General features: G+C 39.2%; 2 protein-coding genes across 3 annotated transcripts in view; both read right to left on the bottom strand.

The window, feature by feature from the left end:
* LOC111655429 (vesicle-fusing ATPase-like) overlaps positions 1-16,965 on the bottom strand; it is a 28,729-nt gene extending 11,764 nt beyond the window's left edge. The window contains exons 1-12 of the mRNA XM_023406835.2: positions 16,872-16,965; positions 12,537-12,622; positions 11,750-11,846; positions 10,534-10,573; positions 7,224-7,390; positions 6,929-7,036; positions 6,516-6,591; positions 5,766-5,921; positions 3,273-3,472; positions 1,341-1,506; positions 1,105-1,179; positions 649-836 (exon numbers count right to left, since the gene is read on the bottom strand). Coding sequence (XP_023262603.1) covers positions 649-836; positions 1,105-1,179; positions 1,341-1,506; positions 3,273-3,472; positions 5,766-5,921; positions 6,516-6,591; positions 6,929-7,036; positions 7,224-7,390; positions 10,534-10,573; positions 11,750-11,846; positions 12,537-12,622; positions 16,872-16,883 — 1,371 coding nt within the window. The 5' untranslated portion in view covers positions 16,884-16,965. The remainder of the gene's footprint in view (positions 1-648; positions 837-1,104; positions 1,180-1,340; positions 1,507-3,272; positions 3,473-5,765; positions 5,922-6,515; positions 6,592-6,928; positions 7,037-7,223; positions 7,391-10,533; positions 10,574-11,749; positions 11,847-12,536; positions 12,623-16,871) is intronic.
* A 2,301-nt stretch (positions 16,966-19,266) lies between these two features.
* psmd11b (proteasome 26S subunit, non-ATPase 11b) lies at positions 19,267-26,678 on the bottom strand. 2 transcript variants are annotated; one of them, XM_023406859.2, is made up of 13 exons: positions 26,575-26,678; positions 25,212-25,313; positions 24,837-25,033; positions 23,496-23,553; positions 22,881-23,075; positions 21,632-21,776; positions 21,448-21,508; positions 20,992-21,054; positions 20,691-20,816; positions 20,403-20,438; positions 20,251-20,302; positions 20,001-20,143; positions 19,267-19,900 (listed from the first exon to the last, which is right to left on the bottom strand). In XM_023406859.2, the coding sequence occupies exons 1-12, from the start codon at positions 26,663-26,665 to the stop codon at positions 20,001-20,003; spliced, it is 1,269 nt and encodes a 422-aa protein (XP_023262627.1). In that variant the 5' UTR covers positions 26,666-26,678; the 3' UTR covers positions 19,267-19,900. The 2 variants fall into 2 exon arrangements, with proteins under 2 accessions (XP_023262627.1, XP_023262625.1); XM_023406857.2 differs by having other exon boundaries at positions 19,267-19,905.
* Positions 26,679-26,938: the final 260 nt, after the last annotated feature.

Here is a 26,938-nt window from a genome sequence, read left to right on the forward strand (position 1 = left end):
TGGGTGGGTGGGCACTTAACAGATGAGAACTCCACCTTATCTACGTGTCCCACTGAGTTGTGTAGATTTGAGCCTATGCACCTGATAAAACACTAAAAGTAAGGGTGCACACACCGGGTTCTGGACCCAGTCCTTCCTCACCTGGGTGGTTCGTTAAACTGGCACTATACATAGTGATACACTATGCCCAGCGGGTGTGTGGCCTGCAGCTTAAACAACCATTTCATAATAGTGTCAAAGATTATCATTCATTTTCTTTTGGATTTTTTCTCATTTGACTTAGTCCAGGTGTGGGTTCATGTAATTTGATTATAAGCACTAACAGCAGTAACATCATCAAAAACTGAAATACAACCCATTCACTGTTTCTACCTTTTGAAATGTATTTGTTGCTGCTTTCTGAGCTTTATACCACTGTAAAGGAAACATCTTTGTGTCTTGCTCAGAACAAGCCATGAAGAGGACGACGGCTAAGAGCTTATGAGGGGTGAATGACTAATCAGAAAAAGCAGATGGAGTAATCATTAAAGAAAACCCTAACTCATACAATTGCTCTTCTCCAGTCACGAGGAGTAAATAAGGACACATTAATAAATACAGAGTATAAATGTGAGTCATAATATACAAATGTCCCTCGAGGATTCTGACCTTAATGTGTCTGTTCATAGCAGTGGACTGAGCAGCCCTGACTAGACCCTCCAGTTCGGCACCACTGTAGTTCTTCGTCTCCACGGCCAGCTCCTTAATTTCCACATCGCTGGAGAGCAGGTTGTACTGACGCATCTTTGCTGTGTGGATGTGTAGGATCTGAATGCGACCCTTCTCATCAGGTAACCCTGACAGAAGAAAAAAGGAAAATAGAGGATTTTAAACTCTTATTTTTCTGTTTCTCAAATCTATTGTCAACTGGTCTTAAGTTGCTATAATTATACTTTAATATGTATGAAAGAGGGGAGAATATAATGCATTTATTTTGCCTGTCTGGATTTAGGTTTTGTGAAAATTTCTATTGTTAAACCTTTAAAAAAACAAATGAGAGAAATTGCATATTACAATAACACATTTACAGTACCACAGTAACTAAATGTGCTTTTCACTTCTCACCAATCTCCATCTTCACCTCCAGTCTTCCCGGCCTCAACAAGGCCTCATCTATCAGGTCTGGCCTGTTGGTCATACCTGAGGGAGGGGCAGATGGACAGATAGTGGAAAGGAACGAAAGCAGAGGGAAAAAAAAGATGAATGAGAGAGATGAGATAGAGAGCAGATGTTCAAGGATGACATGGGAGAGACTGGGAGTGTTGTGTGTGTGTGTGTGTGTGTGTGTGCAGTCTGAGCACCTATGACCAGGATGTTGTTGAGCTGCTCCACTCCATCAATCTTAGACAGCAGTTGGTTGACCACGGTGTCGTGGACTCCGGTGCTGCCTGCCATGCTGCCACGCTGCTTACAGATTGCATCAATCTCATCGAAGATGATGATGTGAAGGCCGCTGTTGGCACCGAGCTGTTGAGGAAAGAGAGAAGGATAGAAATGATACTGTATAAATGTCATAGCTTCTGCATGTCTTATACCATCTGCTTACAGTAGCACTGAGGTCCTGAAGCCAGTTTCTTGACTTGTTACTGTAGGTGTACAACTTATTTACTTAAAAGCACAATTTTAACATTAACATTTTTATACTATTGATTTCACATCCAGAATATGTGTTTTTCCAGAGTATTACAAACTCACTGGTGGATCAATTAAAGAACTTTTCTATCCCTTTAATCCTGCTGGGTCACACCCATCATCATAATTAAGAGAGGGCACAAAACTGAAACACTGTTGTGCTGCTCCTATGAATAAATTATTCTCTGAAAGAAGACATTTTATTTTGACATTCTGAGAACATCTGAGAATTTACTGGCTGCAGTATCCCAGCATGTTGTTGTTTCATTTGATTCGAAGTGACATGAGATAAGTGAAACGTTTAGGGCCTCAGACGTTATTCATGGTTATTAAATCATGATTTAATCATTCATTTTAAAACTAGAGAGCTCCTGTATTCACACACCATGTGAACATTTGAAAACGTGTTGAAACTTCTCCTGGTTCTCACCTTCTTGTTTTAACGTGGCACTATTTTACAAGTTTAGCTATCATACACATGCAAGACAGAGAAACAAGAGGTGAAGCTAAAAGCGGGGGAAAAAAACATGCACAACAGCATTTCTGAAACCACGTCCACACAAAAGCTGATCTGCATTTCTTACATTTTAATGACACTGTTTGGTCCCTGGGGCATGACATGTACAAATGTAATGCTATATATAACAGTGCATATTCAACTAGCACATTGTAAGGAAAAAATAAATATCGACCTTCAAAGTATTTGTCAGGCAGGGGGATAAAAGATCCCATCACCACTGTTACCGTAAGAAATTCAGTGTGACACATCAAATCAAAATAACGTTGTCATCAGTTGTTATCTGTGTGAAAACTGAAAAGACGCTGCCAATGCTTTTTCTTTCATACTGACTTGAGAATCAGAATTAACCCTGACCAGAGAGACAGATGGAAAAAGTGAGAGAGCAACAGGGTGGGGGGTTATCCCTCCATCTACAGACCTGTCAGTCTCTCAGACGTAGCATTTAAAGCAGGTGTGGAGCTGTGTCTGTGTGTGTGTGTGTGTAGGGAGGTCTAATAGGAGGTCAAAGACAACCCAGCCCCTCATTAGGTGGTGAAGAGTGAGGCTCGCCGCTAGTGTCTCACCGCTCAAACCAACCATCACTGCTGGGTTTCAATGCCCTTCCTACCCCCCTCCCCTCCAACATGCACCCACAGAAACACACAAGAACTTTATCAAAAGGTACTACAGCTATGTGTGGCTAAAGGGCAGATCTCTCCACTCCTGGAGAAATTACTTTTTTTTGTTTACATAGATGAAATGCTTATCTGTGTTTCGTGTGGATGATGGGAGAACGCTGGTCTCCGAGAACAGGCTCAGTATGACTTTATCTCATGTGTAGATGATGAATTCAGCCAAGTTGTAGCACTACAGGTGATGCATCTGGATGTTATAATAATACAGGCTCATTTGTCAAATCCAGTGTTTGTTGTGTGGGTTTTTTCATTTTTCCTCAGCTTTGGTATTTTGACTGTACTTCAAACTCTATAGTGGCTACAAGGTTCTGCCGCAGTAATGCAGTTTTTAATGTATTATAATAAACCAGGATAAACACTCACAAGCATGTGAGTACATACACATATGTGATGTGTCCTGCACTCACCCTTTTCTGTTCGTCCTCTGCGTCTGCAAACAGCTTCCTGATGTTGGCCTCGGACTCCCCGACGTACTTGTTGAGGATTTCGGGGCCGTTGACGATCTTTGGCTCCCGGGCGTTGAGCATCTTGCCAATCTGTCGTGCCATCAGGGTTTTACCGCAGCCTGGGGGTCCGTACAGCAGGATTCCCTTCACATGCTTACAGCCTGGAGACAGACACAGCGAGGAACTTACATACAAGCCAATGTTTCTACTAATTATGAAGCTCAAATCTTTCTCAGGCAGAACCCAAACAGAGGACTTTAAATCCCATGTTTCAAAAATGTGAACTAAATCTTGTCCCCAGCCAAGATCTAGAACATTTTTCATTGGTTTACTATGGGCATTAGTTACATCATAATGCATATGAAAAGAAGATCAATATCACACAAGGTTCTTCACTTGCTTAAAAGAGGTTTCAGTATTTTTTTTGATCAATGTTTTCCTCTCGTTATTGCAGTTCTTTGGGGATATCTTGTGTGCAATCAATATCTGGCTTTGACTCATGATTCTGTTGCTTTAATAAAGTGTACCTTCATAATAAAAACATACTCACGAATTAATCGTCTCAAAATACGTGTCTTTGTGCAACGTTAATCAGTCTGCTGAAGAGCAGTGCGCTCAAAAGTTCGCAAAATAAAAAAATTAAAATTCACTATTATTTGTGGTATTTTACATCTTGACTTGACAGAGATGACAGTTAGTATCAGATGACAGGAGAGCTGCAGCAAAGGTCACCTGCCAGATACAAACCTGGGGACTTTGTGGTTCATGGTTGCCACTTAGAAACCCTAAGCCTACAGGGTGCTATGATAACTAGTCTTTGCAGTGTGAGCATTTATTTAATACAGTTGAAAACAGACATTTAAAGCAACATCTAGGCAGTTAGTCCAGCTGTCCACATGCACAGTCAAGAGAACAGATAATGGCCGGCTTATAACAGCTCCCATCACAGCACTTCTGATTTCCTCCTATTTTATTCTTTCTCCCTAAAGATCAAGTGTGGAGACTGTGAGCTCTCCACGCAACCAAGTTTACAGCAAGGGTCTTTTAATGGCCTTTTGCACCTGCTTAATGACATTTAGCCCAGACTAATTGAGAGGCCCCAGATAACCATCTGAGCTGCCATTTGGGCCTGCTGAAGGAAAAGCGGCCGGGATGACAGGTGGGGGTGGAGGGAGGGAGGGAGGCAGGGAAAAGTGATGTGTTTGTGTTGGGGTTTGGGAGAGAAAAGCACTGAAGCTTCTGTCTGTCTGCTTCACCTCTCTCGAAGCAAAGGGCAGACAAGGTGAAACTTTCAAACTTTCAGCCAAACACACAGACACACACACACACACACACACACACACAAAATGTGTAACGTACACACACGCACCGCCTCTCTGTCAGCACCTGTGCTCCCTGCTCCCCACGCCTGCCAATTACAGCTTTACCTTTAGCTGGATTCTCTATCAGGGCATGCCATCTCATTACAGCCGCCAGCTGGCCACAGCCAAAGGCCAACTCCTGCACACAACCACCCGGCTAAAGGCCAGCTCTCACACTGCTGGACACAGCCACTGGGCCTGAGCATTATGGCTATGGAGCGTCGATGTGTGCCAAATTAAAATAATGTGTGTATTTGTCAAGTTCAGATGTTGTTACAACAGGTTTTCACAAGACTCCTAGGTCTAGGAGCAAGGATTAGGACTGAGGTGATTTTGTGCACACGTGTATGGGAAGGGAGGTTTTGGTGTATGAGTCACAAAGAAGACAACCTGATGGCTTTCATTAGAATGAACTGCTGCTCTTTGAAGAATGAATCATCATCGTAATCTGACAGCTGTCAAAGATCTATTAATGAGTGTGTGCAGGGATCACCGACAGGGGATGACAGAGCTTTTAGTCATGGTCAAGACACCACAGAGGAACGCTGCCTTGCCTGTTAATACTGAGTCTGAGTTCTGCTGATTCAGGCAATGATACGTTTCTCAAAGGAATTACTGAAGTTTTGTCTGCCAGAATGTTGATTTAAGCACTAAATATAAGCTGAACAAAAACTAAAAACAGTGATTATCTTTGGCAGGTATTACTAATCTGTCCAACTTGAGGGAAACAGTGTGTTACCAGTTCTTAGAGAGACAACAGAAATTCTTGGGGAGAAAAAAAAAAGTGTTTTTTTCCTGCTTCAGCTGTTAACGTTTAGCATGTTGGGGAAATGTCCTCAAAAGACTTATTTAAATTCCAATCAAGAAAAGGAATTTTTTTTTAAGCAACATCTTTTATTCTTGTGGTTTGGTTAATGGACTTCTGGGTCTGCTAATTCTTTTCAAATGTACCTGAGCAGGACTTTCAGTAAAGTCATGGATGAAAATGTGCAAATGAAAATGTCCTCACCACAAAGACAGCGGAAGAACAGGCACAAACAAATGAATAAGTGATGGCGAGATAGACAGAAAAAAAAAGGGGGGGGGGACTCACCCATCTGTTCGACTATGTCTGGAGGGAAGACTCGGGAGGCGAAGGCTCGACGGAAGATGTCAGAAAACTCCTTGTCAAGGCCACCAATACCCATCTTCTCAAAATTCCAGTCGGGGGTGATGATGGACTGGCGAGACTCTCGGGTCTTGGCTTTCCCTGGGGGTGGGGGGGTGGTGATGAGGGTGACACAAATGAAACACATCACCTAAATGTTGAAAACCAAAGAGCACTTCCTATCTGTGTTACCACTGTGTTCTTTTTCCTTTATTTCTAATTCTTGGAAGTATTAATCATTAGGGGAGGATTCTGCAAATCCCCAGATAAAGTCAAACCAATTTTTGTATAAGTCAGAAGCTGTGAGTTAATACATTTACCAAAAGATCCTGCTGACAATAGGTTGATTTGAACAGGCACATAAAGTAGTTTTAACTGCCCTTTCACATGAGGTGATTTCAATATTTTAAGATATTCTATTGGTATCTATAATAAAATGTTCATAAAAACATAACATATTATATTACATATACATATTATACATAGCAGATGGCAACTGGCACAGCTGGACTTTAATACTGTGCCACTGCCAACAAAATGTGAAAGGAATAGCAAGCCAAATAAAATGTGTGGAGTGTGCCCCCTTGTGGACTTATAGGGAATCGTCCTTCAGAAAATAAAGACACTTTCAGCAGCTCACTTTCGTGACTTTATGTTTTCACTGCTGTAATAACCATGCGTGCTGCCGACACTCACCAATCAGGGTCATGGATGAGCTCTCTGACTTTTCAAAAATCACCTGACTGTTTCCCAGCAACAAACCAATCTCAATCTGAGGAAAGACAAACAGAAGAGATGATAATCGGTTTAGGTCAAGGTACAATAGGCAGCTGTGTTTACTCTGCTCCAAGAGTTATCTTGTGTGTATATATATATATATATATATATATATATATATATATATATATATATATATATATATATATATATATATGCAAGAAAGGTAGAAATCACAGTAACATCCATCTGCAACACTCAGCACTTCAACTGCATTGGGAAGGTTTAAATACATTGTGTTCATTAAAATGAATGACTTCCATGCTATATATGAAAGTCAGAGGGGAGGTGTGTGAAAATCAGGGGACACTGACACATTATCCTCCAGGTACCTTCTGTTTCTTGCTAGAGGCATGTTCTCCCCTCAGGATGCTGGGGTCCATGGCCTCAATATCTTTTATCACCAAGCCAAACAGTTTATCACAGAAACTAAACACCAGCTGGAAAAAAAAGAGCAGAAGAGAGGCAAGCACCATTTCAATTTCTCTATAAAACTGATCATAATTAAAAAGCATATGGACACATTAAATCAAATTAGTAAACTCCAAATGAACCTGAAATCTTTCATTCTACTAAATTCTACATCAAACTTGTCCAGTGTTATTAACCCTTAATAGTCTTAAGCACCTGTTGGCCAATACTGAAGGCCAGGTTGTTGAAGTGCTGGATGAATTCGCCGGCCATCTTGTCGGAATCGTAGGGGTTGCTGTCCACGTTCTTCTTCTGCAGGAAGTCGATCTCCACTGTCATGGTGCTGATACACTGTTTGGACTTGTCAAACTTGTAGTTTGTTACTATAGGTGTGGGAAAGATGACAGGGTGTGAGGATTATTACTGTCCTGGATTATTTCTGACAGGATAGTTAAATTGACTAAATCACACTGTGTTTGGTGCAGGTCCTCATGAGAATAGAACTTGCTTTTCCCTTTGAAAGTCTAGCTCAAATATTCACTCTTCTTTAATATTTGTACCAACTCCAAATACTATTCTCTCTTTGGTCAGTAACTTTGTCTGTCTGGTTTGGTGCTGAGCAGGTAGCATGCAGTGGGTTTATCAGAGCTTTTCCTCTAAACAAAAAACAAAACAGCTGTCAGCTGCTGCTGGAAATGTGGCTGATGAGAGCAAGGTTTGTGAGGTGGGAAACCAGAACACTGAGCTAGAAGAGGCTACAGTAGAAGAGTTCATAGTGCTGGAGGGAAATACAGAGTTTGGTGGTTCATCTCAACAAGCGACACCTTTCTCAGACACTTAAGTCATTTGACCTATTTGTCAATTTAAAAATACTGATAGATATTGGTGCACTTTTAAATATGAACATGGGTTGCATGGGTTTTTCCTGTAACTTACTACCATTTCCCATAAACAATTACATTAATATCTTCACCCTAAGCAGCTGTAACATTTTTTCACACCAATACATTATGAAACAATTTTAATGCTACACAATAATTGAATACCATACACAGCTGTGCTGCAGATCTACAAGTGTCTGACATCTTTGGTCTGATTATGTTCAATTACACACTAACTAAACAACAGCGTCTGAAATCATTTGTGCATTTCGACTGGTTACCAAATCCATAAATGCCCCGTTACCAGGCTGTTTTGATTGAACAGTGACTCCTTTATCCTTTGATGTGAGAAATAAAACCTGCAGCACAGTAGGCAGCTCCTGAGTTGGATGTGAAACGTTTACTATTCAAATCGTCTGCATGTGTTCAATCTGCTGCTGATGCCTCATCATGGAAATTAGATAAACTGTAAGCAACTTACTTTCAAATTGTGCTGATATTTTCCACTGACACCAGGTAATTAAGAAAATTACACCCGCAATACTGCTACATGAATGATATCACAGTTGCCAGGAGACACTGCCAAAACTTCCATTATCCATTACTATTCATTCTACTGTGTATATATATACATTTTCTTTTTTCAATGGAAGGTTTCAACAGGCAGACCGACAGGACAGTAAGATCATACCTTTGATCAAATTATAAAAAGAGACGAGACTTTGCTGTTTTTTCTTCTTCTTCTTCTTCTTCAAGACAATGTTGAGAATGATTAAGGTATCATGAGATTATATTTTCATTCCTCCTTTTCACTCCTGATATGCAGACAGTATCATAATAGAGCCCATCATTTTGGGCATCACTGTGGCCTAAGGGAGCTGAGTGAAATATTTTTTATCAAAGAACATGCCTTCTCTTTCTCTGGATGCTGGCCAGCTTCTGAGACAGATGTGCAGTGACACCCTCCCGACCATATTGTTAGACTGTCTCTCTCTCTGTCGGGTAAATCATGTTCCCTCCACCTCTCGTGACACCTAAACAATGGTTAAACCCCCTAACCCCACGTATAATTAGTAATCTCCAGGATGTGACTATCAGAAGCCTGCACAGTCTGATGTTTTTCTGGCAAAGACAAAGACTGCAGCCTTTAAAGTCTGTCACATGTAAGTTGCATGAATCCCTCAAAGTCTGGAGGCTGAGTTTGATGTCAGAGGCTCTTATGTTTCTACTGTGGAAAGGTGTCTTTGACTCAAAAGGCAGTCGGTGATAAGAGAGACAGACTGTCAAGCACTGCTAATCAATGGATGACAAATTAATGGCAGTCATCACAAAAGGCTGAATGGATGTCCTTGAACAATCAGACATCTGTGCAACCTGTGGATGCACGCGACGCACTGCTTACCTGATGGCAACTGGCAACATAAATTTGTTCATTTGTTTCATTTCAAGTCGAAATGATCATTTTGTCAGCTGAGATGCATTGAAATTCAGTTTATTTACAGCTGCATATTAGAGCATTGTGCTACCACCCAGTCCGGCATGCGTCTCTTTTTGTTCTGTTTAACATACAAATCTTAACACTTGATATTCTGCTGACTGTTACAGCTACGCAAAGCATCAGATGTGTCGTTTTGGCCTGCACAGTGAAGCGGGAATGAGTTGAGGAACCTATTGCATCACGTCTCCTGTCTATGACGGCTACCTTGCTAAACTGCCACAGCTCACAGTGTGTGTCTGCACTGTTGCTGCTGCAGTGCTGATACCGCTAGCTCCATCTTTCAACATTTGTTTGCCTTTGATGACGGCCATCAATAATAATAATAATAATAATAATAATAATAATAGGTATCCACTGTTGATGAGCAGTTGGGAGAGTGAAGACTTCCAGGAAGCAGTCACATGATTTTTGTTTACGAGAGGGAGAGAGAGAGAGAGAGAGAGAGAGAGAGAGAGAGAGAGAGAGAGAGAGAGAGAGAGAGAGAGAGACTGGAAAACTACTACCCTCCACCTAATGTATTATTAACTTATTGACATAATTACAGCCTACATAGGGTTTCTGCTATGACTAAACAGTACAAATGAAGCCTCCACTTTCTCCTGTAATAACATGCAATTGCTGAAATGGTTTAAAAAAAAAAAAATGTGTTGGTCAGTCACAATTTTTTGTATTTTGTAATCTGGATAATTTTCCGCTCAGATGAACATAATGGCCAAATTAAAAACTAGTCTGGTTCCCATTACATCATCAAATACAAAAGTCTGATGGTTTGCATGAGGATGGCCTGGGATGGACTCCAATTCCTGGCCTGAATTATTGTTTCAGTCCGACCCTGACAGCAGGAGGAGTATCTACGTGGTTAGCTTTATTTGCCAGTCTCATGTAGCTTACACTGAATCTACAGCATAACTTGCGTGAGATATGCGGGAGTACTTTGCTGCTTTACTTTTTACTTAACATGTCACATGTCATGTTTTTAATGGACAACGATGGAGCTCTATGGCACAGAGGAATACGATATATCAGGCTTTGGATACACAGACGATATTTGTTAGTCGGATACAGTCACAGTTGGTTTTGATCTTTTCATGGGATTTGTTGACAATAAGAAAAACCTAGAAAATTAACAGTCTTATGTGTAGCTTACCTTCAACCTCTTGTCCAATGGACAGGCCTGCCCATTTTCTCTGTAAAGAAATAAAGAGTGATTGATTTAGTTGCATGTCTCATCATTTCCTTTGTATTACGAAACATTATTGTATAGAAAACAAGGCAATGAGCTACCATTTAGCCATCAATAAGGCAATGACATTCTCCAGAAGAACAGAGCTATCAGATGAAGGACAACTACACTTCAAATAAACATCACTACGCGTTTCACAGAGACATCAGTGCAACGTTCCTCTGCGACTTGGTCTTATTTCACAACATTCTTTATACTGAGCATTACATAACAACACTCCATATTTTACACATCTTTGATTGTCAGTGGACTATTTGTTATTGATTTTATTGATTGCTGCTGTGTCAAATATGAGTTGACCCGTCAATCTTAATGAGATCTTGAGGTGAAATAAGACCGTCTTGAGGAGGTTACAGTAGTACCTGTGTGCTGTTGCGGCTGCCAAGTTTATAGACGGAGGAAGAGCAGGCAGAGACAGGCGAAGTGAAAGAGGAAAAAGCAGTGACAGACAGATTGAGACAAACAAATAGGTCCATGCAAAGAACCCACAGACAACCACGCAAGAAAGCTCAGAAGTTCATTTGTCAGAATATCAGCTCATGTTCTGCTATCAAGGCTAAAAACACAACATAACTTCTGCAGGAAAAAAAACAACTGATCGACATATATACTGCAATCTGCTGCTTTCAGCACCATGCAAGTGTTCACGGGAGCTTTGTAAAGGAAAACTGTGGATATCACCTATTATTCAATGTATTATTAAGACATATACAGTAGTCGTATTTCATTTCATAGGAAACAGCAAGAATCAACGATTAACTGGTCACTGCGTAAAAAAACCAAAAGTCAAAAAAGGGACGCATTCACACTGACAGATGTGTCAGATTTCTCTGTTTTATCTTTATTCATCAACTTACATGGCTGAGCACAGAGACATTAGGTAGGTAGCAATACATGAGATGTAATATGGTTTGTATGTCTTTGTGCTTAGCCATGTAAGTTAATGAATAAAAATAAAACAGAATGTTCTGACACATCTTTCAGGATGTGACCCGGCGGCTCTGAACATGGGTTGGACTTCAATATACATATATATATATGCCTACAAATCAACACATTTTCATTCAGTCTGTTTCAGCCAATCACTGAGAACATGTGTCTCTTAAACACTGAACGATACCTGTGGCAGACTGAAGGCGATGGTCCCGGAGCTGACACTCGGATGCGTCTTCAAGGTGAACACATACTTGTGGGTTAAATTGCGCACAGTGACGTGGCTGCATTGAGAAGAATAATGAGAAGACAGAGGAGAGGATTAAGTGCAGGATGGAACAAGTGTCAACATAGTTAATGTTCGTCTTGTTTTACTGGAGCAGCTTGACATTAAACACTCGAGGGTGTCTATCTCTTCTTCATGGCACCCTAAAGCCTGACCTTTAGACTCAGTGATGTGTGTGTACTTTTTCAAAATTTGATTTATCAGTCTGCAAAACTCAATGAATCTGTGGAATGTTAAAATGAGAAATCTTATTTTTCAACATCAATGCCAGGATGTAAAATGATAGACACGAAAAATGCAACATGAAATTAAAGAATAAAATTTTAAATACGAAAATTAAATCAGTATTGTGGAGTGTGAAAGTTCACTGTTGACCTTGGAAATAGTAATTGGGCAATTTTTTCTTAATGCACCATCAATTTCCTGAGCTTTTTCCTGAGCTTCCTACCAGATCTCAATGAAGACTGTGACATACATTTTCATTATTTGTTTTAACTATCATAACACAAAAACAGGTTTATTGTGCTAAAACGTGACAGCACAAAGTAATCGCCAAAGGGATTCCACATGAATGTACACAAAAAAGCATCGCACAGATTCTGACACAGACATATGAGTGACAAAGCTATAGAGAGATCTGGTATAAAACACATGGGCGGTTCTATGTATCAGAGGAAATCCCACTCACTGTTCAAACTGCAGCTCCTTCTCACCGACGACGGCACAGTTGGTCAACGACAGTTCGTCTGTCGGGCATCGCCCCGTTTGCATCATCTGAAAAGAGAGCAGAGAGGAAAATGCAAACAATATTATTATTGTTATGGTTATTATCAATTAATCTCCCCATTACTAACTGTTCAAGTTAATGGGAAAAAATGCATTCACAATTTCACATTAATGTCTTCAGTTTCCTTTTTTTTTGCCTGTCTACCAGTCTACAACCTTAACATGTTCAATTCACTGTCATATGTGTCAAAGAAAAACAGGACATTATCACATCTGAGAAGCTGGAGCCAGAGAATATTTGGCAATTTCGCCTGAAAAAGGACTCCAACGATGAATCAATTTACAAAAATTTTGCAGTTTAATTTTCTGTCAATCAGCTCATCGATTAATTGAGTAATTGTTGCATAAATGAAAGAGCCATGCAAGGTTCTTTTGGAGCACATGATCTGCTAGTGCAACTGCTGAAAAAATATAAACGCCATTATTATGGACAGTTATGGATAATAATTCACAGTGTTTACGGCCCATATGGATGGATCTCCACACAGTTGTACAGCTACAGAGAAAGGCAGATTGTGCAGGTCAGCACTCATGAGGCTTCGCTCCCGCGCCCACAAAACCACCATTACATACATGTTGCTATGGAGATGTCTTAGCACTGATAAAGACCTTCAGTAATACTTTCCACCAGCAAACTTCCCACAGCTGTCTGACATTTTAATTCTTACCATGTTTAAATGTCAAGTGTCTGTATTTGAGTGTAAATCCAGCTTCCTCTGTCCATGAGAAGCATTTAGCTTTTATTAGCACTCTGAAACAGGTTAGTGCCCATTTAGAGAGGGTGTCTCTCTCTTTCTATCCCCCTTTTTTTCCCCTCCCTGTCCTCTCTTTTCACTCAACCTCTCTGTGCTGGACCATCGGGCGTCCTGGGACCTCTCGCCCTCTCCTGACTTTCTGTGCCTCATTCCAGATCCAGATCCATGTTCTGGATCTGGATCTTTGTCCTCCTGCCTCCTGCTTGTCTACTGCTGGGACAGCGGGTGCTGTAATGCTGTGCAGACTGTTAAGCCCCTTGAGGCCAATTTTATGATGCATTATATTGTGCTTTATAGATAAAATTTGAACTGAAAATAGTCATATTTTTAACCACTTTTAGTCAGTTGGTAATTATTATCATTGCAAAGTCGTGATGTGCAGCCAAACATTGTTCAAACCCATGTAACTTCAATTTTAAGCCATCTTAAAGGGTCAAACATCATTAATATTTACAGGAAAGCAGTAGCTCTACTACCTCTGCTCTGGACTGAAACACATCTTCCCAGAAACTCCATCAGTGAAATACTATGTTGCCTAACACTGAACTGCTCAACAGACAGTAGCAAATCATCATGGGACTGCTTTGAGATATTGTCTGATAACAGCCAGACCTAAAGTATTAGCTACTGGCATCCCCACAGTTATGGTGAAGCAAGCAACCTCATGATCCACTGTGATGAAATGTCAGCTAAAGGTTCAGTTAGGCATAGTGTGAGAGACAACTCTACTGTAAGTAGATACAGTGACTGTGCTTGTTATAAATACATCTACTGATCAGACTAACCCACTGTCTAACCCATTTTTAGTGACAAATAAAACCACTAGAAAATGTCTGTGGGATTAAAAAAGAAAATGACCCAAATACCCATAATTGTTCAGTGTCACTCTGATTAAAAATAATAGATGTAATGGTCAGTGTAACATTATAAGTGTGAGGGGCATTGAGTATGTTTGCCAAATAAAGCTGGAATAAAGTGGTGACAGTAACATTTGTGTCAACCACCTAAAAACTACATCTCTAGCACACTTATTGGTGGAAGCGAGCCATGATGGAGGGCAGTTATTTTGTAGTTTGGCTGACATACGTGATGGGCTAGATGGGTAATAGAAATCAGATGTACTGTACATCATAAATACATTTTGGCGGTTGCCTCGATCAGGGTTACATATGTCATATAACCCCTCATACTGTGAGGAAAAGACGACAACGATCCAGTGGCTAGGATAGTGTCAATCTAGACTCATTAAAACTTTCTAAGAAAAAAGACACAAAAACAACCTGCTCCCATTTCAAAGAGCAAATTAAATTGCAGCAAACCAACAGAGAATCCTTTGCTGACCTACATATCAAAAAGTTTAGCCTATTTCAAGCATTGCAATATCTAGGCTAACAGTGAGCCACTGAAACGTCCTGATTATCTCAACTTGTTGCTTTTCAAGGTAAACAGGTTGCTGGTGTGTCAAGGTCATATCAATGAAGAGATAATTTAGAGCCAGTTGATACAGATATTGCTTGCTATAGGAATGTGGGTTGACAAACAGGGACACACACAATCTGAAAATAAAGACATCTAGAGAGCACTAAAGGAAAATAACACAGCAGTCAAATTGTTATCCAGGGTTCTTGTATAAAAATGCATAAAAATGTATTATTCATTTGAAATTGACTCCAGTGTCTTATTGAATTTTGTGTCTGTCTTTTTATGTTCTGTCTGTTGTTTTGTGATTTTATACCCCTGTCCTTAGAGGAATTATTTTTCATTTCAGCTAATCATTTGAATAACTGTAAATAATTAATGTGAACCATTAATTGTTGCCGTTAAGTCAAAGTCTAAGAGCACAGAAAATCCAAAGACTTTCCCAGGCAGCAGAGATTGTGTAAAGGGCATTCCTTGCATTGTTCCCATGTAATCGCCTCAAATGTAAAGTGTAAATGACGTACAGAAAGGTCCCAGTATTATAACACCTTATAATCTGGGCAACTGTATTAACATAATGTTCTGCAGAGAAATATTTAGCTTTAATTGTGAAAGTGAAATCTAACACACATAACTGTACACCCAGTTCACAATTTATGAGAGACAACTAGTTGGAACTAATACAGCTTAATACAACAGTCCTTCAACCTTAAATCAACACCTCTTTTAAAGTATTAGAAGGCATGAAAGTTCTTCCTTGACTAAATCCCCATTTATAACCATTATCTGACTGTGCACTTGTTCCTCAAATCCACCTGCCAAGGAAGACCATTAGATGCTGCTGAAAGCTCTGGAAGCTAGTAAGTGGACCTTGAATTAGGGCTATTTTGTCAAACTCTCTAAACTACTATCAACAAAAAACTGAACATTACAACCTTAGAACCTGAAGCTGAAACAAGTAGCTGATTCATTGATTAGTCAATTCACAGAAATAATCTGCAATTATTTTGACCATCATTTTTTAACCAAAGCTTCACTAGTGCCAATCTCACGAATGTGAATGTTTTCTGGTGATATCAAACTAATCAACATAATTTTGGATAATTCAATGAAATTTTAGGCAGTCAGTCACAAAAAAGAAGCGGATTCAATGATTAATTGATTAATCAATTTGCTAACCAACAGAAAATGAATCGGGAACTATTTTGGTAATCATTTGCAGCTTCTAGCTTCCCAGAAGTGGAGATTCCCTGTAAATTTTGGACTGGTGATCGGTTGATTTTATAAAAAGTGAATCATTCAATTGATAATGAAAATAATCATTAAGAACAAACAATTTCAAGACACCACCTTGAGCTGTGGGACACTTTAACTGAGGAAATGATCAGCAGATTGATGGATAATGAAAAAAATCTTTAGTTGCAGCCCTTCATAAAGAATGGATCTCATTAATTACTTTTACTTTCAATTAGTTATGTCTACAAACTGGCAATGTTTGTATTTGTAAACAGCTTCAAAGTGCATTTACATAAAAACACACACAGACGCTTTGTTTACACTGCAGCGACTTTAAAATGGCCATTGAGCATTCAACATCAGCCCCGTCCAGTTTATCTGACTTCTCCTCTTGTTCCTTTTTAACAATTTATAATGCTGTTAACTTCCTTCATTACACTTATGAGCCATCATCGATTTAGCTTGTAGAAGTCAGAGCAGCATGTTTACACCGAAGTCAATAACACTATTACACTTTACAATCTAGCGACCCTGGCCACTCAGTGGGCAAAACACCGCAGCTGTAACATATATTAGTTTACTGCCAAAACAAGACAACTACTTGTTAGCAACGAGCTGAGGGGTCATAAGATACTCCATTCGTCTTCCGGGCTGCCTACGAAGTTTTGAATGACAAGTAATTCTGCCACACAAGCTAGTGCTGTGCTGGCTCACTTTCACAAAGGAAAGCCTGTAGTCGGCAAGTACACATTAGCTTTAGCATTCAGTAGTTTCCGTTAGCAGTGTGTGGGTGTTTAAGTTCTATTATTGTTTTCAAATTAACTCACCCGGCTAGTCATCTTTGTGTTTTCTTTTTTTTTTTTATCCCCCGTTCAAGTGCAACTCAGCATTAACGCTCCGCTGACAGAACTGCGGCTTCTTCTGTTTATTTTGTTGGTGGTTGGCGAACAACTTTCGGCGCATTCCCACCACCCACTGATCAGGAGTGTGAACTACAGCTCTACTCTGATATTTATTATTCGAAACATTTTCAATTTCATCTTATTAAAAGTATTAAACATTGAAAATGGAAGAAACAATCAATTAAAACTTAAGACAAAAAAATAAACAAATAAGATAGCTTACATTGTGTAAATGATATGGACAATATATACAAAATCAAATTTATAAATATATAAATGAATAAAATGAAATAAGATGCAACACGTAGATAAGGACAATGAAATAAGAATATTTTAAGTATTTCCAAAAGCACAAAACAAGACTTAAGGGTACCATGTAACAAACAACAAAGACATGAAAGAAAAAAATATTCAAGGTTTTATAAATCTCTATTTTTAAAAAATTTTTTTTTTATTGCTTTACTATTCTTCCGTCTATGTAATGAATCAATATAGTGTCTAAAAACTATTTTGAATTGTTGTATGTGTGGTTATGTGTTCCTCTCATGGTCTTATAATAAATCCATGGATCCTCTCCACAATAACTGCAGCCATGAGAGTGACGTGCAAGAGGCGGCATCCCCGAATGTGAGGTGATGTCATCACGTTCACGACGCTTAGGAGGACTGTATATAAAAAGAATTATAGCCCTTTTTTTAAACCCCCCACTTGTTATCTCAACAATTTTGACAACTATTTGTCAAGTTTCAATGGTACTTAAGTGTTTACTATTAACAGTGGAGTTTACTAAAGTTATATAATAGCATTCAGCAAAAGCTTTATTTTTTTACACTCTTTATTTATTAAAATATGATCCTTTACAATAGTTATTTATCAGAAAAGAACAAAATAATATATATATATAAAAAAATATATAATTAATCTCCACAAAAAAATCGTTAAATAAGTGGAAAAAAAAAAAAATTAAATAAATTTTTCTTTTCTCTTAGTCATTTGGTTATTATCACTACAAAGTCATGCTGTGAAGCCAAACATGGTTCAAACCAATATATGTTCAATTTTAAGTTTTGTTGCAGCTCCTAAAAGTTTACAAAGATGACAAATATGTCAGGGTGGCTAAGACCTAGATCATTGTATATATACAGTATATAAAAATGTAACAGATGAATAAAATAATTGAAAAGCACTAATTTTGAATTAGAGAGGCAAAGTAATCTCTTTATTTTAGATGCTAGGAGTCACAGTGAAATCTGTAAACAAACACTGAAGGGCATCAAATCTAATGGTTTCTCTTTATGACTGAATATTTGAGGCTCTTTCTGCTACAATTACAATAATACGATTGTGCTTATCATCATCATAAATCTAGAAAGAAGGAAACAAGGCCTAGTTCTCAAAAAGTGATGTAAAGCAGCTGTTGATGAAGCAGTCTACAGATGCTTTTTTTGTCTCTTGTGATGAAACTGAACTGAGCCAGAAGAAGTGTCTCACAGTTGAGGAAACATGCCTGGTTGTAAACACCACACTGTTTGTGTAAAAATTAAAATAAGACAATCCAAAGCTGTCATTTAAACTGATTTAATGCCCTTTGATGTGAGGTTGATTTTTCAATTTAATGACAAATATAGCAGCAGGAGGAAGAGACTCTTGGGTGAATTCTGTATCATATAGTTTTCACATCTGGATTCCTGCAGGATCATTTCCAATATTATTTCTTGCTGCCTAGATACCTTCCCTTTAACTTTTCCTTTGTAAAACAACGGACACACGTCCACCTAACTGTTTGTGTTGTATACATTTCCTGGGTCACACTACCACCTTGAAGTGCATCATCATAAAAGTCCCCAGTTTTCTTGCTCCCTAAACACAAATACCATAGCTTTTTACCATTACCATCAGAATTGTTTTTTTGCAAGAGACAACACAAAATCCTTAAAATACAAAATATTTATTTTGAAAATGTCTTTAGAAGAGGAAAAAAAAAAAATCAAAACCAAATCAAAACCATACAAATTGTTTGGTTACTAGCATACCACACTAGTGCTAGGAACTAACAATGGAGAATTACTCACTCAGGGATAACTCACAGATGCTCAGAGGCGATCTCCACCCCTGCCCTCCGATTTCATATTGCACCCAAACAATGAGGCAAACAGAAGTGCCGAAAAAGTGGCACTAGTGGTGAAATGGCATCCAATCTGTTCTAGAAACTTACATTAGCAGGAGGGGCAGACATGTGGCAACCATCTGATTTCCTTTCCTTCTTTCTTTTTTTTTTTTTAAAGAAAAAGAAAACAAAAAAAACCAACACAAAACCAAAAACAAATAAAGTGAGTTTAATACATATCTGAAATACAGTGGGGACATAACTGTTGGCGTTAATATGATGAAGAAAAAAATAAGAGCTAGAGGGAGCTCTCTGACCAAAATTCAGTATCCCAAGGAGTATCCCAACCTTCCAAGAACTGAACAGTGTGCTTCTGAAAAGATATGGACACAAAGGAGAAAGCCTCATTTCTGCAGGCACAGCTGCTAGCAGCGTCTGAGGCCACAGAGGTCAATGTTGCACCTTTGAGGTTGCAGTGGAGTCGGCTTGAGGTTTGGTAAGCCCCAACCTTATAGCAGATATAAACATATATGTATTCTTAAACCTTTTCATCTTTTTATTGTGGTTGTACAATATTCCCTGATGGCCTGATTTGGCCGCTGAGTGTTATACAGAATCCTGAAGAGATATCAAAATTAAAGAGAAGAAAAAAAAAACAAAAAAACAAAAAAACAAACAAGAGAAGTGATGAAATTGTCCGTTGAGGGAGAGGAGGGGGGAGTTTGATGGGGGAATCCTGTTTGTTGCAGTTTGTGGGACTTTTTGTTGCTCTCCCTTGTCCCCTTCTTAAAATGTTACACACGCTGGTCAAACACACACAGTTCCTCCATCGCACTGCCGTGGCAATCTACTCTGAGGATGAGAAAGAAAAAAAAAAAAACATTTAGCAGAGAAGAAAGAAGGAGCATGAACGCCTTCTTATCTTACAGATTTTTTTAAAATTTTACCTATGTCAGCGTCTTGGCTTTGTTGTAAAGTGAATCCACGACTTTGCTCATGTTCTGAATTGTTTCCAAGGCTGCTTCGTACGTTTTGTCCACTGGGGGTTCTTCAAATATAATCAAGACGCCTTCACCTTGGTCAAGGATTCCTGCAGCAGTGTCATAACATATGTTACAGTACACTGAAAACTCCTGTGCTGCCTGCAAAAGTACATGTCTGATATTTGTTAGTACAGGCAGAGACGATTCCAATTACCGTGAAACTTTTTGTCCAGAATCATCTGTGATAATTTCCTCTCAACATCTCCCTATAAGGTAAAGAAAAAATTAATAAAACAACCCACATTTAAGAGATACAGATGACGCTTTTAATGCCCAAGAAAAATTGGAAAACTGCAAATGACTTACCTTTGACAGTTTGATTAGACCCGATATGTGTTCTATCTGAAAACAGAATGAGAGAGGCGAAACTAATTACTGCCTTAATCTTTCTTTTTTGTAGAAATGATGAAGAACAATAGGACACGATTGCATGGTGCAATAGGTTACTGACACGGCCACTGCTACACCGAAATCTCTGACCCACAGTTACATTTAAACCCGTCCTGTCTGAATAGAAACTTCCAAGAAAACAAAACCCAGCAAGGCTTCAAGGCAACTTTCCTTTGTAATGCCAGGCCTGTAGCAATTCATTACCTGTACTCTGGAAAACGGTTCAATGACTCGGATGAGGTTTTGTTCCAGCAGGTTGTCATAGAGCTTGGCCAGGTGAGTGTTGATAATTGGGTCGTCCCTCAGTTCTGCTTTGTACTCTGTTAGGGCCTGGAAGATACAAAACTTTGACTTTAAAAACTTGAAATACAGCAAGGTTTTGTAAGCAAAAGTTCATTCTTCAAGTAGAGTCCATGTCACCCAGCAGCAAAAGAGAAAACAAAACCAAAAAGGCTAAATGGAGTTTGCCTTAATGCAGATTTGATCAAACTAAAAGGATTCTTACCTTTTCAAAGTCTGCTAATGATCTGTTCTTGCTGGCCTGGGCAACACACTTCAGTGCATCTGTCTAAACAGATAAAGACAGAAAAGAAAATCATAAGTGTCATTCTCCAGAGAAAAGGCTAAATGAGAACAGAGGTCATTTTCTTTTAGAATGACAAAGACAGAAACTGAAGTAAACATAAAAACTGAGACACTGTGACCAACATTAAAAAATTCAACAACAAAAAAATCAATTTCAAAGTGGACAAGTGGCCATATTTGTTTTATTCACAAGGTGTTTCAGAGGGTCTTCTAAACAAAGCTGAGAGCCCTCCAAAACTTGTATTTCATTTACTTTTTATGTACCTGGAGCAACATCCAGGAAAAACAAAAAACAACTGATGTCTGAAAAGAGTTGAAACAAATGACATCAACGTTTCGTCCAATCTGCTGTGAGTAGAACATGACCAGTACTTGCCTGTCGGCCGGCGTACCGCAGGGCCAGTTTACCACTGATCAGGGCTTGAACCTCCTCTGGTCTGAAAGAGTAAATTTACAGAGAAATGAACAATCAAATATATGATTTTGAATTATGGACATGATCAAGGGACCACATGTGAATGTCAACGAAGATTCAACAATAAGTTTTAAGCACTACTCACAAGTTGAGCACAATTTTGCACAGGAGCATGTATTTGAGTGCAGTGATGGCTCTGGGGCTGTCGATGGAGTCGTAGCCCTCGAAGGCCTCAAAGAAGTAGGAGTAGGCCGTCTTCCAGTCCTTCTCCTCTGCTGCGTGGATGATCCCTGCAGCAGAGAGGACACAACACCAGTTACCATCTATAGTCAAAACAAGCCTGACATGAAATGTCAACAAAAAACTGGAGGAACTGGCTGGGCTGAGGATAAAAATCCTGTGATTGTGCGATTAAAAGTGTAGTCGTTTTCTGGCTGTTGCCCGATACTGATCACTACTTTTTTCTAGTTCACACCGCTGCTGTGATGCCATGAATAAGCACGATGCTATCATACCTCACAGCTCTTCCGTCTTCGCATTAGTAAACACAAACTGTGTGACTGAGATAGTTATCAGTGTAAAATGAACTGAGTCACTGAAGAACACAGCAAATACTCCAACCAAGCCCCCGCTGAGAAAAAAGAGTAGCCCAGTGATTGGTTTCCAATCATATCAATTATAATGATGTGATACAAATCCAATTTAAATTCTATAGGGTAACAACGTATCACATGACCACAAAAATTATATTACGCTAAACTGCCATGAAATTGTTCTTCAGTTTAATTTGATTAATCAGACTCATCAGTTTATAATGCGTCACTTGTCACGCTTCTTGAAACAGGAGGAAGAAAATGTCAATTGAAAAGCATTATCTCGTGTGTGATTCCATCAAATGATAAGACTGTGTGTAGAATTTGAATTCTGCACACACAGTTCAAGGTTGTCTAACGCCCCCCAGTGGCAGCCATCAAAAATAGACACCGTAGTAGGCAACGGGTTGTCTTTATTGTTCTACAAACAAAAACGTATTCTATATTCTCAGAATCATCTGGAAGATGCTACAATTACACACAAACTCATACATAGTGGCTTCAATACATGATCCTTTCATCCTGCTATGACTATTATAAACTTTCCCAGTACCCTGATAAAGATAACCAACGTTTTTTGGCTTTGGTCATGTGTGAACCACCTTGATATAGAAGTCATTTCAGGGAACTGAGCTATCGTTAATATTAGAAGTTACACCTGGGCTTTTAAAATGTTATTGCCAAATCCATTTCGTAGCTTGTTTTTCCTACCATGGTGCCTGATGGTAAAGCTGTCAAATAGCAATAATGTCACTTCAGCCCAGGTGAGCTTTGGGAGTTAGGACTGCAAACACATCTGACCTGACTGCATGTCCAGCGCTGCCTGGAGCTTTGGAGGACAGTAGATGGCGTTGGCGGTGGTCCTGGCTGAGGTGAGGGCTGCACGGGCCTTGGGCAGGTTACTGAGAGCGTGGTACGTCTTACTTTCCAGCAGCTGAACCTCCACCAGAAGAGCTTTGTCATCCATCTTTTTCAGCTCCTGGAGCAACTGGGTGCCTAAGGGGAAGAAAATAAATGAAAGTTAATGTCATGCACATTAACCGTTGCTATAACTTTGTACAACACTTGGTAAACAGCTCGGGGGTAAACGTACAATTATAGTCCTGGTGTGTGCTGTTCTTTCTCCCTTTCTAAGTAAAAATATGTCTAACTGCTTTGAAAACTGGGTCAATTTGGCACAAATTTCAATAAAAAAAAGAAACTTTTACACATAGGAGGAATAAGACTGCAAGAATAAAAGATATCTTTTGAAAGTATTTGTGTTTCTTAGTGGACTAGAAAACATCTGGGTGGTATTCAATGTGATAAATATGTCAGAGCCAATAGCAGTGCCTGTCTATTTGTAAAGTCTCTGATGCAGGAAGACAGATGTTGCCATTTTTCATTTAACAGAAAGCCTCGTCTCTCAGCACTCACCCAGTGCCAAGGCCTCCTGGTATCTTTTGGTGTCAAAATAGAGTGAGATCAGCCGTGTCTGAAAAAAAAAAAAAAAAATAGAGTGCTGTTAGACAAGCAGAGAGCAGCTGTGCCAATCTATTGCCTTACAGAAACACTGCAGCATGTATCACGGACCTGAAAGACAACAAACATCAGTCACAACAAAATTAGACAGGAATCTCAGCCAAAACAAGGCTTTCTGCGCCATGATTCTTGCACGTGTGAAACTGATAACTGATCATTTAATTTACTGATCCTTGCAGAATATTTTCCAGGCCTCTTACGTACAGCCTTTTGCTTGTTTTCGTATTTATCCTTTTCATTTATACCCACATATCCACATTTTACCACTAAAAATAGAAATCAAGGTTGTAACATTCATATTGAAAGTTTAGTTGTTTTACTTTAGGTGTTTTAAACCTGTAGTGCATATCAATTGGATGTCATGAGATGGTAGCACATGGCACTATTAACAAAGTTTCCTTAAACTTTTTTCTTTTTGTCCCATCAGATTATTCATAACGTGTGGCCCAAGACAAACCGCTGCCTGTCTTGAGAGCGTCCTTCTTCTCAGCTTCCACTCATTCATACATGCCACAGTTTCATTACATAGTTTTCTTCTACATTTTTCACAGAGTACTAATACGACATCTTGTTGATCCAGTATTTTGTAATTCAGCCAAAAGCTCTAGATATTTCTGGCTGTTAGTGTGAACCTGCTGGCAGTCATTTGGTCACAAAGCCCATTCTGGCTGCGTAGCAGGGTGATGACATCATAGATGGCAGTGTGTAGTAGATGTATTAACACCTCTCGTTGTCACTTTCTTCAGGCAAAGTTTACAAATTAGCTTCATCACATTTATCGAGTTTATTGCTTTCATTTGGTTTTTACCCAAAGTAATGCCACAGCAGCGGTGTTGCATAACTAATGACAACCAAACGCTCAACTATAATCTGCACAGCGTCTCCCACTCCATGAGTCAGAACATGTTAAATTTGATCTCTCCCACAGCTGCTATTTATGTTTGGGGATATTGCTTTTGTTTTCACTATCATTAATCATAAACAGTGTTGTATGTCAGCACTAACTAGGGTTAGATGAGAGGATGAATACATCAGCTGTAGGTGGTAGGTTCCATCTATGGCAAATGGGCCATTAAAAAAAATAAAAAAAATAAGCACCTTTATATTGCTGCCTTGCCAGCAATCCATGTGTCGAATGTATTGCAAATATCTAAACTGTAATGGCACAGTTGGTGCTCTATAAGTTATTGCAATAGCATTTGATAGCACCCACAAGACTATACTAATCCTCCTTACCTCCAGAGCCTGTCGTAGGAAGGTCCTCTTCTCGGCCTTGGCCCACTCAATGCATTCAAGACACAGCTCTACCTCTTGCCCTGTTGCTGCCTCCATGTCGAGAAAGAGGTCCAGCAGGGAGCGGACCAGCCGGGCCGCTTTGGCCTTGCTGATGGAAATCAGGAAAGGCCTCACAAATTTCAGGAGACCTCCCAGTTCTGTAGACAGACGCAAAAGAAAATATATCATGGATATTTCAAAGCAGTGAAAACATAAGGCAAATAACATCTCCCAGTCAGAATGGAATCCATTAGATTATCTTTAGGTTTATCTGCAAAACAAATGACTGATGACTGACAACAACTTCATCATAACCTTTCAGAGTTTAAACATTACCTGCAGCCTGTCCTGTCTTGGCCAGGAGCATACCCAGCTCCAGGATGCTCTGTTCTTTGACCCTGACAGCTTCCTCATCGTTCTCCTGAACATCTCTCCTCACTGTTGAACAGAAGAAACAAGATGATATTAGAAACAATTAATTAATTTAAATGTATTAAATGTATACATGATGCAATCTGTAAATTTTCAAGAACCATAATGTCCAAATAAAGTCAAATAGAGTCAACTGTGGACTTTAAAATTTGTAAACCATACATTTTTTTGTTTTTTGTCTTGTGTCATGGTTTTTGATGTCACATTATCTATTATCGTTATCTTTTTTGTGTGCAGTATTCTAATGTCACTCAATATTAAAACACACCACCAATCTGACAACTAGGGCTGAATTACTATCATTATTGATTAATCATACTGTTTAGTTTATCATGTTGGAAAAATGTCCTTCAAACTTTCCAAGAGCCCAATGCAATTGCTATTTCTGTCCAACCAACAGTCCAAAACCCAAACATATTTATTTTTTACAAGGATGTTAAACAGAGAAAAGCACCTTTTTCTAATAATAATAATAATAATAACAACAACAACAACAACAACAATAATTGTGAGGCTATAGTCTGTTAATGTTTGGTTTTATGTTTGTTAAATTACTTATACCATTGTTGAAAGTGTTCGTGAGATAATCTTATAACCAATGACTAATATCTTAAACAATTAATCATTTCAGCACTACCGAGAAATATATAAATGTTCCGTCAAAATGTCAGGACTGTTGACAGCTAATGAGCTGGTGTGACAAGGCAATTTAAGGACAGTGGTGGTTGTGGGAAATGGAACTATTTACAGAAGACATTAATAAAATTTCAATTTATTCATAAGTGCATGGAACCACAAACACAGAGAAAATCTTGACTAATTACACATAAATGGCCCGTTGGCTATGTTGATAACACAGGTTAGAGGCTTTTGACAACAAGCTAACAACGTTAGCCGCAATAGTAATCATGCTAAAGTGACAGCCTTAAGTTTAGCTGATGGTAGTTAGCTGGAAAATTGAGGTCAGTGACATAACATCACAAGACCCAACAACACAGTCAAAAACACAACATTACTGATAACTACTACATATTTCACGCCCAGGCCTAAACTTAGCAGAGATGCTAACGCGCTATCTGGCTAACAACCACTAGCAATTACCGTTGCCCACCGTTCAGCAGTGAGTCAGCACGGCACACCGCCGGCTCCTGCTACTGAACGCCACTAGCTAGCTCGCTAACCCCGCTGCCTAACACTGCCTAAGAAATTACATATCGCGGTGGTCAGATGAATATTGTCCATCTCAAAACGCCAGCTGAAAACCCACCTATTGAATGGAGAATGTCGATAGAGGCGTTGCGGTCCGTGCTAATGAGAGACTGGGCTCTCTGAAACTCAACCACTGCTGCAGCCGCCATCTTCCTTATTCAAATGCTGCTTGAATGAAAACTACGTGCGCAGACTACGTTACTTAGCGTATGTGACGTAAGGGTACGACGGGATTTAAAGGCTTTTGGGAAATGTAGTTTTATATATATATATACATATATATATGAGTGCAGAATTCCCTGTTCCTGATGATGTGCTCCATTCTACATTCATGGCAGTGATTGGGTCTCTGCAGGAGAGCAGTGGAGCAGAGCGAGCAGGATTCTTCCTAAGGGATTTCCTGGTCACTCAGCTGATAGGAA

This window comes from Seriola lalandi, unplaced genomic scaffold (genome assembly GCF_002814215.2).
Source record: "Seriola lalandi dorsalis isolate HSWRI2012SDOR001 ecotype SW California unplaced genomic scaffold, Sedor1 jcf7180002054317, whole genome shotgun sequence".
NCBI classification, from domain to species: domain Eukaryota; kingdom Metazoa; phylum Chordata; class Actinopteri; order Carangiformes; family Carangidae; genus Seriola; species Seriola lalandi.

Coding starts and splice junctions, on each gene's coding strand:
- psmd11b (XM_023406859.2), bottom strand. CDS start 26,665: ATGGCGGCTGCAGCAGTGGTTGAGTTTCAGAGAGCCCAGTCTCTCATT. Junction 25,034..25,211: donor CAAGACAGGACAGGCTGCAG/GTAATGTTTAAA, acceptor GTCTGTCTACAG/AACTGGGAGGTCTCCTGAAA. Junction 20,817..20,991: donor CATTAGCAGACTTTGAAAAG/GTAAGAATCCTT, acceptor TGTATCTTCCAG/GCCCTAACAGAGTACAAAGC.